A 12,514-nucleotide genomic window follows, 5' to 3' on the forward strand; every position below is an offset into this window, starting at 1 on the left:
CTTACTTGGAGTACTTTTGTATGCATTCCTTGCTCGCTAATGAAAGGAGATTAAATGGCATGCACACACACAAAGTGCATACATCGACCGGTATTTGAACAGTTGTGACGTGTCACCAATGTTAAATTTCACTAATCCAAAAACACGGTCTAAAATCAATCGAACATCGATTAGCAATTACACACACGTACATGTATTAAATATCAATAAGACAGTCGCACAGTTTTTGTCTCTCTCAGCCATAACGTTATCTTATAACGATGGATTTTGACAAAGCTTTGTATCTTAAGACGACGTGTCCACGTAGCATCCAGCACTTTCACACAATGTTTAAGGTTACATGAAGTGGTCAAAAGTCGCATGTGGTAATGAAACAGGATTAAAATAACTTCCACTGCCATATATTTCCCATATATTTATGGATTTTGTTATAAGTTACCAAAATTACAACCAAAAGGAGACAGCATTTTTTGTGTAAAAAACAACCTCCTTACCTACAAAGTTAAGACAACACTTTGAGGTTAAAAGCAAAGAAAAATTTGTCATAAAGAGCCTGAAAATGTTAGACTCAGACATATCTCAGGGCCGAATACAGAGAGGACCCAGTTGGAGGGGGGGGGGGGCACAAGATTTGTTGCGCATATCTAGGGGGGTCCGGGGGCATGCACCCCGGAAAATTATTTGTTCCTAGATCGTCTGTGGAGCATTTTTGGGCTATTTCCTGAGCAAAATAAAGACTATTTTTATACTTTATAATGGTGCTTTCAACATAAAGAAGTGAAAGAAAATGCTGTGTATAAATAATGTTATTTTTTTATTTCCAATTGTGATTGGCATTCAATTGTTCAACAAGTAACAAATACAAACAAACAAAAAAATCACAATTTTCAAACTGTCATCAGAAAAATGTACAAGCTTTCACTCTCTTTAACTTAACACAAGTAATTGTCTTCATTGCTTAAATCAGACTCCAAAATACAAGGCAGTTTCATTTTTCTTGGATTCTGTCTTGCAAATTGCTTTACAATGTCACTAACATTCACATCAATGTCCCTGTGCACTGACATCAGACACAGACCAGTGAGTCTTTCTTCCCCCATTGTTGAACGACAGCTTGTTTTTACATTCCCTAACGTTGAAATGCTCCTTTCGCATTCATAGCTTGTCACTGGAAATGTTGCTGCAATGTTTAATATTGTATAAATGTTTGGGAAAATCTGTCTATGGCATGCTTTTAATGCAGCACTTAATGTTGAAGGGGGGTTGGGATCATTTACCCACTTACACCTCCAGCATGTCTGCCTGAAGTGTTCCTGGTGAAGGGAGGTCATCTAAGTAGTACTCCAGACTGGTGTTGTCCAGGTCCTGTTTAACTGATGGAATAAGGAGGAGTGCAGAAGAAGCCCTCTCATGAAGCGTTGTAAAACGCTCACTAAACTGCTGCAGCAGGTGGTCCAGGAATGGAATGGTTCAAACCCTCTTGTAGTATGTTTCTGGAGTGTCTGCTGGGATGTTGTTTCGTTGTGTCTGTCTGCAACATCGCCTTGGGATTGAAGGGTCCACTCCGACAGCTTTGGCTACAGCCACAGCCTCCTCATACAGACAGCCATGGAAGTTGTCAACAGAGTCACGCTTGTTTTGCAGGGTGTCCTTCACATGGCGGACATTCTTCAAAGCCTCTTCCGAATCAAGTTCTCTGCCTATAAATACAAACAGAATGTGTACTAGAATAAATATTTGGACAACGATAAATAATACTATGAGAAAGTAATAAATGTCTTAAATTGTGAAAGTAGAATTTGCTTCAATAACATTTTTAATGTATACAAATCATAGAGAGAATATTATAATTAAGGAAGTTGTTCTACATCTGTTTTGAATTGTACCTTAAGTTTAGATATCCTAATTGTATAAGAGTTTTGTGCAAGCTACTAGCCATACGAATTCAATAAAACATATATTTCGGAGATCAAGCTAGTTGAAAGGGTTGATGATAAGAAAACTATAAAGTGAACACAAATTTACCCTGAAGAACAATGCTGAGAGACTTGATGTACGCCAAGCAACGCAGAGCAATCACCAGGGCAATAATAAATGGGAATGATGTGATGGCGCTCAGAATTCCATTTGCATCAGTCAGTGAGTCCGGGCGACTTTCATACTCCAGAATATTTTCAATGGCATCAATCGTTGCTGGGAGGAAGTCTAGGAAGACCTCGAAGGCATCATGGCGTTGTACCCAGCGGGTCCTACACAATTCCTTAAGTTTTCTTCTTTGAGGCTGGTCTGGCATCTGCTCAAGAGCTGCCACAAGTCTGTCTCTTCGCTGAGTTGTTGAAGAACCAGCAACACTGTAATTATGATGAATCTAATTTGCAAAGTGTAATCATTAAATAATGTATACATAAATTTAATATTGAATAAGACATTATGCATTTAAAAGAAAAAAATGTACATACTTTGTTGTAGTAGTATTGTTATGTACTAGTACACTATTATTTAATATGCCAAAACATTTCAAGCGTTTTAAATTACCTTATCTGCAATACCCATCATGTTACGGACTTCCTTTACATCACAGGCAGCAACAATGCAGCGATTCAGAAGATGTGAAGCACACCAGAATGGAAGGGCTTTTGAATACTGCTGGAGAATTCTAGAGCCAACACCTTTAACTTTGCCCATCATGTTGCCTGTTTAAAGGAAAAACAGTAATTAACATGAGCTGTGTTTGTCAGAAACACAATGCCCCCTACTGCGTCGCTTTGATTTTTTTTCGTGACCTTTGACCTTGAAGGATGACCTTGACCTTTCACCACTCAAAATGTGCAGCTCCATCAGATACACATGCATGCCAAATATGAAGTTGCTATCTTCAATAATGCAAAAGTTATGACCAATCTTTAAGTTTTCGGACGGACGGACAGACAGACGGACTGACGGACAGTTTAACTGCTATATGCCACCCTACGGGGGGCATACAAACTTGTTACAGTTTTTCACTCAATAGTAAAATACCAAAATTAAACCACTCTACATTTGATCATAAAAGTATTATGCGCAGGATAGGTTTGCATGATACTTAGGACTTGTTCCAGACTGAATCCAGTTTAAAAAGAAGCAATTAACTGGCCATAATTTAGTCAAAGATAGTTACTATTCATTGTTTAAATTAAATAAAATATACCGTACAAACACGTTACTTTTGATTATTAAAATGTCTTTGTACTTCTTTTGTTTATTAAAATGTCTTAATTACTATTAACTATTTCTTGTTGCATTGTGTACCTGCTCCGTCATAACATTGGCTCCTCATCTTGGTCGGGTCAAGCCGCAAACTGGTGATGATGTTCAAAATTGTATCTGAAAAAGCCTCCCCTCTTGTGTCCCCACTAACTTCTTGCAAGGAGAGGAATCGTTCTTGTACATCATCTGTACATATAGAACCTACAATCAACCACAATGCACGTCTTAAATACGAATGAACATTGGCAGTTATATGAGAACAAAAGTTCAATTTAGTGCACTGCTTGATAAATGTTTTAAGTATTAGTAATTAAGTATACAGTTTAGATGGATAGATTTGCGGCATAAACTTACCATCATAATTCGAAGAGCGAACACAGATTGCCAGTTGTTCTTTGTTTGACACATCTTAAACTTCATCAGCAGAGACAGTAAACCATCCGCCAGCTTTGTTGAGGTCATTAACAATCTGGTCTTGAATCTGACTCCCAATCAAACTTATGAGTTCGTTTTGTATCGTCTTGGACCTATATGTAGCATTTTTTGGAGCAGTTTTGAAGTGTTCTTTCAAAATTTCATCTCCACTTTCAACACGGAAGTTCAAAAGTGTTTGGAAGTTCCCAGTGTTGGTTCCTTCCCCAAAGTATTTGGAGTCATCCCTATCTCCTCGCATTGCTAGATTTTGTCGACCACACAACAACACTGTCTTTGCCACATTTTCAATTACTTTTGCATTATTTGCAACACGCTCGGCTAGTGCACGGTTAATTTCTAGGTGCACGTTTGATCGGCTGTTCATTTTGTTAAAAAATTCTTCACTTAGAACTTTGCACTGCAGATGCTTATTATGTCCTTTGCCACCATTTTTTTGAAGTCTGAAGGGGTGGAGCAAAACCATTGAAATGTCCATTAAATTTAGATTTTGCATATTTCCAGTCCCTGAAAAGGCTGTTGGTTAGAGCACCTCGAGTTCCATCTGAGAAGGCCACACAATATCTACAGAATGCCCCATCTGTCTTTGCACTGTACACAAGACCAGGATACAAAGTGAGCCAATTTTGAACAAAACTTCTGTTATTTGAACTAAATTTTGTGGCTGGAAATGTTGCTGGCATTGGCCAAACTGTAGTTAAAAGCGCAAACCTTTGATCATCAGTAAGTGATTGAAGTTCTGCGAACTCACTGATAAATATCTGTGGCTCCAATTGGTAGGGGGCTGGCAGCTTTAACCTCACTTGAGCTGGTTGGTTGGCTCTTACAGTCACGTTTATGATGTGTTCTGAAACAAACAAAAAAAGAGTTTTTAGAAATGCAAAATTCAGTTAAATTTACTTTGCAAATATATTAATTTTTAAAATATTTAATTAAACTGTTGGTCCGATTATTATTTCAATAACCATTGTTTATATTAAGCGTGATAAAATATGTATGTTATTAATTGAAAATTCAAATGCTGAAAAAAGTGCATAGAATATTCCATAAAGTTCAATTACTGTCATTAAATTAATTTCTACAATGCTTATATAGAGCAGAACATGCATATTTAATTGAATTGTCTTATTTATCATAATATCAGTATAAAGAAAGTTGTTAATAAATTTAAACTCAATCTTTTTGTTCTTTCATTGCAATATTTTTGAGTTAAACATTTAACAAACTGAATAAACTTAACGCAATTAACGGATTATAATACCATTTTTTAAAATAATTTCTCACCTTAGGCTCAATAACTTTGGCTCCGAGTCTGTCTCTGTGTTTTTTGTTTTTTTGGATGGACCAAAAAATCGATCCAGCGTTGTTGCCTTTCGCTTCATTGTGATGATGACAATGATGTGAAACGCTGTATTATATACCACAAGAAACGTCTCCATATATAACGTACCCATGGTTATGACAATACACTGTTAATTGGTATTAGTGCTGCAAACAGGCACACATAAGTCGCTTATTTAGGGGAGTAACTGGCCACTGATCATAAACAAAGAGTTTTATATACAGAAATGTTCGTCTGGGTCTGTAGATTATGGTATGAGATTTCATTTGTTCGAAAAGTGCAGGAGGGCTTCAAAATCCAAAATTGCGTCCAAGATGGCCGCCCAAAGTGTCCTACTCACTGTATACATTACAACTTTTATTTTATGTGGGGAATATTGCTATCCTCCTTCTAAATCAACATTAAATGAAAAGGGTGTGTATCTTAAATGCTTTATTTACCTATTACCATGTAATGGAATGCATTTTTGTGCATATTTTACTGACAATCAGCAAAAAATGCTCCAATTTTGGGGGCATAGTCTAATATCTTTATGTATAACTATCAAGTATTTGATTAAAATGTACTTAAAATCAGGTAAAATTAATAAGTGTATTAATATCCTTTTAAACAAATGAAAAAGAAAACTTTATGGTCAAGAATACGATCCAGATATCATTAAATAATATTTTAATTGATGAAGTGATTCGTAACTGTACTTTCATTTGCTACATTGTGTTAATTCATAGCTTAAAACTTAAGGTAGCGCACCTCTAATGGGCACATATCCAAATATAATTTAATTAATTATTTTCTTAATCAGCATCATTTCACTTAACTACATGCATATTTGTAGGTAGGCTTTCCATGCTTTTTAAAAAAAATATACCGATTTTTTCAAAACGACCCTCACGCTCGGCTTTTGTCCAGTTTATTTTCACCCCTGGGGCATATAAAAGTTCCATAATTCATTCAGATTTCCAAATATGGGCATGCAGTTGGTGTGTACAGATGCAGTAAAGGTGTTTAAAGTTTAAACAAGATGAAATAAGTATTTTTTACAGACATTTATTTTTTACATTTTTTTATCTACGGAATAGCGCCATGAAATGTAAATGATTTCAGCCAAGTAAAAATTGGGTCGGTTAAAAACAAAGTGTCATAAAATTCAAAATAGTATCATTTAAGTTATATTTTAAACTATTTTTTTTATAGAAACACTATATACAACAAAAATACCAAGAAATAGACAGATTTACCGTTTACTTTTTGAAATAAAAATAAAAATGCAACATGCATCATTCGTATTTTCAGCAGTAAATTACCCAATTTAGTCATAACGTTGTTTTAATTTTAAAAAATGAAGAATGTTCTTACAATTTTCAACATATTTGACAATAAACATAGCTATTATGCTATATTAAATCAAATTACGTTAGAAATAAAACGCGTCGCAAACAGTATGCGATGTCGGCAGGATTCGAACCTGCGCAGGAAGATCCCAAAAGAATTGAAGTCCATCGCCTTAACCACTCGACCACAACAACTTCACATCAGTGCATCTTTAAATTAGATATCCATAAGTAAACAGGTAAAAAGGCTCGTAGATCTTTGAAGAAATCGCGAAATCGTATTTTTCAGATGATAATTGGATCAAAGTCAATATTTATATTGAAAATAATGTATTCTAAATGAATTAGGTAAACACATATCAAAATTCGAAGTTTGAAAAAAATAAAATGCATCTCTCGGAAATAACCGATCATTTAAGATCGGCACTGATCGTAAAATAAATCGCGGGAAATCATAAGAGGTGCGCTACCTTAAATTATGATTTTATACCAGTAAAATGTTATCCATTTAAATGAAATTATATACCATTTTTATGAACTGAGTGAACTTTAAACTCTGAAAGCTATGACTGCTATAATAATATAAAGAATTATTTGATTTTAGATACTAAACATTTGTTGAGTTACTCCCCTTTGATATAAATTTACCATGCATATAAAGTAAGCAGACACCAATGTCTAACTTGTTTTGTCATTTTCACAGTTTTCATTTCCATGTACATCTAATATGGTAAGTATTTAACATGTTTATTCATTGTTCGTTTCATAACTACATGCTATGTTTATAGATTTTAATTGATAAAACATTTTCTCAAACATCATCACAAGGAAATTTGTCGGCAATGTCTTTGATGTTATTCATCACATATATTTACTAAAATCCGTTTAAAGTCTCTATAACGCTCAAAATCAACGAAAATTTCTTTAAGTATTTCGTAAAATAAAGTTAACACCTAAACAATCAGTGTTCCTTATAGCAATAGCCAAAATTTCACCGCTAGATGTGGTATGATTACATAGATTTTTGTAGATACAAAATGCTCGTTTTTATTTATTTGTGGCCACAATTAATTCCCGCGAATATATCTATTCATACGACACACGAACACCATTTTAGTGTTCATGTGTCGTATGAATAGATATGCAAAACAATAATAAAAACGAGCATTTTGTATCCACAAACATCTATTTTACCAGACCACATCTGACGTTGAAATTTCGGCAATTGCCATAAGGAACACTGATTTTTAATTGGTTAAGTTTATTTTACGAATAATTGTACGAAATTTTCGTTGATTTTGAATAGTAATGTTACTTTAAATACATGCAAAAGTAGTGTGCGTGAAAATTTGAAACCCTAACATGAAACCTACACTGTCTTTTGTATTTAATAAGAGGTGCTAATATTTGTTTTTTCTAAAACTTGAGTAGTACTCGGATAGGTACTAGTAAGCGGACATTGTTTTCACTCATTTTATTATTTTGTAAATTAACTTCTTTGAGTTTTTTTATAGTTTTTTCTGTTGATGAATTATTGTGTATGCCTAATATATGTTAATTTCTGCTTATTCTAAACTATTGTTTGGAATATATTAATAGGTTCGACAAAAGAACTTCATCAGCCAAGGGAATGCCACAGTCTTCGGGGAAGAAAACATGGCTACATCTGGAGAGAGCTTAAAGATCTACTATGACTAGAAAGTAAGAAAGTATGTATTGTTAATTGTAATTCTGTTGATCCATTATTACAGTCATTTATGAAAGAGGTTTGTGTATACTAAATAGTTAGATATAAATGTACTTACAATGAGAACACAGGCAAGTTATAATTATTATTAAATCAAAGATGATTTTTGTTTGCTTCAAAAAAATGAAGCAGAGGAGTGTACTGAAGACATATATGACAACCATGTGGTGATCCTGGTCTGGTATGACAATGATAAGGATTTTCATAAATATCATAGCTTGATTTCTCTCAAACATGATCATTGAGAGTAGAACATTAATGTCATTTCAAATTCTCTATTTTTCTGCAAAGGATTTCATATGTATTTCTGTTTTTTTTCAGGCCCAGATGGTCCTATGATGACTCAACAATGGATGACAAGGAAAACACAAGAACACCTTTTTAAGACGAGGTCCACTTTTGAGAACTTTGACTGGAAATCATAGTGCTTCATTTGTGGTGAAAAGTGCAGCCGTCATAGAGACAATACATCAAGAGGTTTTAGCAGAAGTTGGTCCCTAGGGCCAAACAAAAAAAATTGTGTGTTTCGGGAAACGGCTGAAATTTTTTTAGGTAGGGTAGGTATTTTTTTCTGGTCTTTACGATGGCTCACATGCTTTTGCAATGGGAATATCCGGAAAAAAACATCGTACCGAAGTATGAGCGTCCTAGAAATTGGACCATATTCCGTTTATTGTTGAATTCTCAAATGCGCATAATTAAATTTGTAATCCAAAACACTCTTCCCTATTTAATTTTTACTCGACGTTATCACATTCTTCAAACAAACTGTAAATGTACAGTGTGTTTTAATCTTTTCTCTGGAGAAAAGCGCGCGCAAATTATTCCCTACATGAACAACGTCACGTCAAACGCATGGAAAGCGTGCGTGCATTAAATTTCCATTTAATGTTCCGTGGTAAATTTTAACAGAATGATATAGCGAATGATTTGGAATTTGACATTTCCTCAAAATTAATTGCAAATCAAACACACTTTATATTTATCGTTACGGACGTTTACATAAGTCACTATTGAAACAGTTATTGTACTGTATACTGGTGCAAACAGAAAATCTAGACGAAACTGGATTAAGTGTTGGGTGTTGTCAAAACGAATCCCGGAATAAACCCCCTTTGGAAGAAACACCCTTCCCTAAAAACAGCATAGCGGAAGAAACCCCCTTTCACATTTTGCATAAACGAAAGAAACACCCTTCCATAGCGGAACAAACTCCCTTCCAGTTTTCAGACAGGCGGAATAAAACCCCTTCATAACTGTTATTCAAACTGTTCGAAAAACATTGACACGACAATTCGATTACAATTTTCTTGCTTTGATATGCGGTAATAAACATTATGTATATTACTACTCACATTAGTAGCACGCCATTGTATAATTTATATTATATAACTTAGAGACAAATATAAACTGTAGCAGTGACTATCTTGTATCAAGCTGTATGTACCAATATGGTCGTCGTCAACCTGTTTCATGTTTTAGTTGATAGTATACCGCCACTTTTATCTACTGAAAACATTTCGAAAAAAACAAATTAATAAAAATTATGTGGTTGTGTAACAACAAAAACACAATAACACATTAAAATCATTTATAATTCAATTACGTTGACCATATCTTTAAGACTCGTCACTAGATCAGATGTAAAAAATTGCTTGCTCAAAATTCTTGAAAAATCATGTGTTACATAATTCATGTGCGTACCCAGTGAACAGTTTTTATGAGTATATCAGCGGTGTTTGGAAACGATTTTTGTACGTTAAAAAGATGGCTGTTGCGGGAGGTGGGTAGCAGCTGTTATAACATGGGTATAGTTAAACCTTGTGACACTCTAGAAGTCTGATGTTTTGCACAATCATTATGAGACTTGCATAGAACCTTTTTTTCAAATGATATATCAGCATAGTTTGAAAATGGCCCTTTTCCTTTTAAAAACATGGCCGCCGTTGGGTAGGGCAGTTTTATTATGTGGCTATAGTGAAACAAGGAGGTGAGGCAGTTGTTCGAGGCTATAGTGATATATTGTGGACGCGCTAGAAGACAATCATCATTAATTGCAATCAGAACATCTTTTATGGACATTTTTTACCTTTGAACTCAAAGTGTGACATTGACCTTGGAGATATCGACGTAAGTCTATCGCATGACACACCGTCCAATGATTGTGAATAAATGTACCGAGTAATTTTAAAATCTCACAATGAATGACATAGTTATGGCCCGGACTAGATCATGTATGGCCATTTTTTACCTTTAAACTAAAAAAGTGACATTGACGTTGCAGATATCGACGTAATTCTTTCGCATGACACACCGTCCAATGATGGTGAACAATTGTGCCAAATTATTTTAAAGTCTCACAATAAATAACAATGTAATGGCCCGGACAAATCATTTACGGGCACTCCAAGTGTGACCTTGACCTTGGATATCGACGTACTTCTTTCGCTTGACACACTGACCCTTGATGGTGAACATATGTACCAAGTCATTTTAAAATCTAACGATAAATGACATAATTTGGGTCCGGACAAACTTTCGGTTTAATACGCACTAAGTTACCCCGTGACCTAGTTTTTGACCAGGCATGACCCATATTTAAACTTGATCTAGGCATCATCTAGATACAACTTCTGACCAAGTTTGGTGAAGATCGGATGAAATTTTCGGGACAGACTGACCGACCGACAGACAGACCGACAAAGTGACTCCTGTATAGCCACCCTTACCAATGGTAATGGGGGTATAATAAGAATGTCATTTAACAGCATTCATGTACTGGCGGATATACTCTTCCATCTGGGATATGTGTCAAAAATCCTAATTTACGCAATACAACTCCCCATGAAATCCTTTTCAAAATTGATGCGTAAACAATCAACGTTCAGAATGTCTCCTCCACGAGCTTTCTCATGCGAAACTATTAGATCAATTTAAAACGAACTTGATACTAAAAATAATGTGTTTCATAATTCTGCCATTCTGTCCACCTTTTTTCGAATCAGGACTTAACGTTTATAAATAAAACTTGAATTAAACGTTACAAAGATAATAAAGAAATGAAAACTGATATAAAAATCATACATACCGGTACTCGCAATAATAACTGGATGTATATTTTGAGTTACTGCTATTCGACTATCATATGCATGATCTTCAACTCATTCAATAAATTACAGTAATTGTAAAATAACTTTCGAAACTCTTAATGATGTGCAATGATTTAATGTTGTTGTTTTTTTATATATCATGATAAAATAGCAAAATTCAACAAACCTCAACTTACTTAGAGAGATTTTGAAGACAATCCTCGCTAAATTATGCAAGCCGATTCTGATTTAATAAAAGCATACTGTGTGCTATTATTAGCATTAAGCTCATGCAAATGTAATTCAATATGTTCCTGAGCGTGTGTATTTCGAAGTGTATGAGGTTCTTTCGCGCATTATGGTGCATAATGTGAGGACCAAGAGCACTTCTACCTCATTAACTTAATAAAGTCACGAAAGTTGGGAAGGATTTTTAATGATAACTGCAAATTCCAGCTGTGTCTAATTGGTACTGAAATATAGTTAAATTGGGTTGTGGTATTGTGTTGTGGTTACGATATTTGAAGAGGTGAAATGGCTAAGCACCAAGCTATATGTAAATTGAACATCATTGATTTTAATAATTAACGTATTACCTTTCACATTCTCTTTAGTTATTGCATACAATGCTTACAGCTGTGTATTTGCCGTGAGCTCATTGTTCAGTTGAAATTATATGTGTCGCCCGATGTTAAATAAGACAGGCTTTAAAACATGTGTTCAAAAATGCCTGATTGACGCAATAAAAATCACAATAAAATTAGGTTGATGCGTAAACAACAAGGTCTCCATAATGCGGACTTACACCCATTTGTTAAATACATTGACAAATGAGCACTTTCTCGTGTAAATTATTGGACTACCGGTTAACGAATTTACCAGTCTGTTTTAAAGCAAGCATAAACAATACTTTTTTAAACAAATAAAACGTTAAATGTGAATGAATAAAACATGTACAGAAGTTCCAAATATAATAAGAAATAAATGTTGAAATAAAAATCGTACATACGGTACTCACAAATAATGACTCGGAGGCATTTCTTTTTTAATTTGTACGACCAATCATATCCGGTATCTTCAACCCATTCTCAAACTTGTTTTTAAAAGACAATTCGATCTAAAATATGTTCATATATGTGTTTGTTAATGTTTGTTTAATGGATAACACGATTTAACAAACAAAAAAATCAACATAACGCAACTTACTTGGAGTACTTTTGTATGCATTCCTTGCTCGCTAATGAAAGGAGATTAAATGGCATGCACACACACAAAGTGCATACATCGACCGGTATTTGAACAGTTGTGACGTGTCACCAATGTTAAA

The 12,514-nt window shown here is 34.5% G+C and overlaps 1 protein-coding gene and 1 long non-coding RNA gene across 3 annotated transcripts in view; one reads left to right on the top strand and one right to left on the bottom strand.

Moving 5' to 3' along the window:
• Window positions 1–849: 849 nt before the first annotated feature.
• On the bottom strand, window positions 850–4,675 carry LOC127875380 (52 kDa repressor of the inhibitor of the protein kinase-like). Of its 2 annotated transcripts, none has more exons than XR_008047385.1 (5): window positions 3,601–4,675; window positions 3,289–3,432; window positions 2,536–2,693; window positions 2,026–2,351; window positions 850–1,700 (listed from the first exon to the last, which is right to left on the bottom strand). XR_008047385.1 is itself a non-coding variant. In XM_052420422.1 (5 exons), the coding sequence occupies exons 4-5, from the start codon at window positions 2,291–2,293 to the stop codon at window positions 1,471–1,473; spliced, it is 498 nt and encodes a 165-aa protein (XP_052276382.1). In that variant the 5' UTR covers window positions 2,294–2,351; window positions 2,536–2,693; window positions 3,289–3,447; window positions 3,601–4,675; the 3' UTR covers window positions 850–1,470. The 2 variants fall into 2 exon arrangements, 1 of the variants encoding a protein (XP_052276382.1); XM_052420422.1 differs by having other exon boundaries at window positions 3,289–3,447.
• A 2,339-nt stretch (window positions 4,676–7,014) lies between these two features.
• LOC127875384 (uncharacterized) overlaps window positions 7,015–12,514 on the top strand; it is a 33,745-nt gene continuing 28,245 nt past the window's right edge. The window contains exons 1-3 of the long non-coding RNA XR_008047388.1: window positions 7,015–7,081; window positions 7,951–8,060; window positions 8,420–8,575. This is a non-coding gene — a long non-coding RNA (uncharacterized LOC127875384). The remainder of the gene's footprint in view (window positions 7,082–7,950; window positions 8,061–8,419; window positions 8,576–12,514) is intronic.

This window comes from Dreissena polymorpha, chromosome 3, assembly GCF_020536995.1.
Source record: "Dreissena polymorpha isolate Duluth1 chromosome 3, UMN_Dpol_1.0, whole genome shotgun sequence".
NCBI lineage: Eukaryota > Metazoa > Mollusca > Bivalvia > Myida > Dreissenidae > Dreissena > Dreissena polymorpha.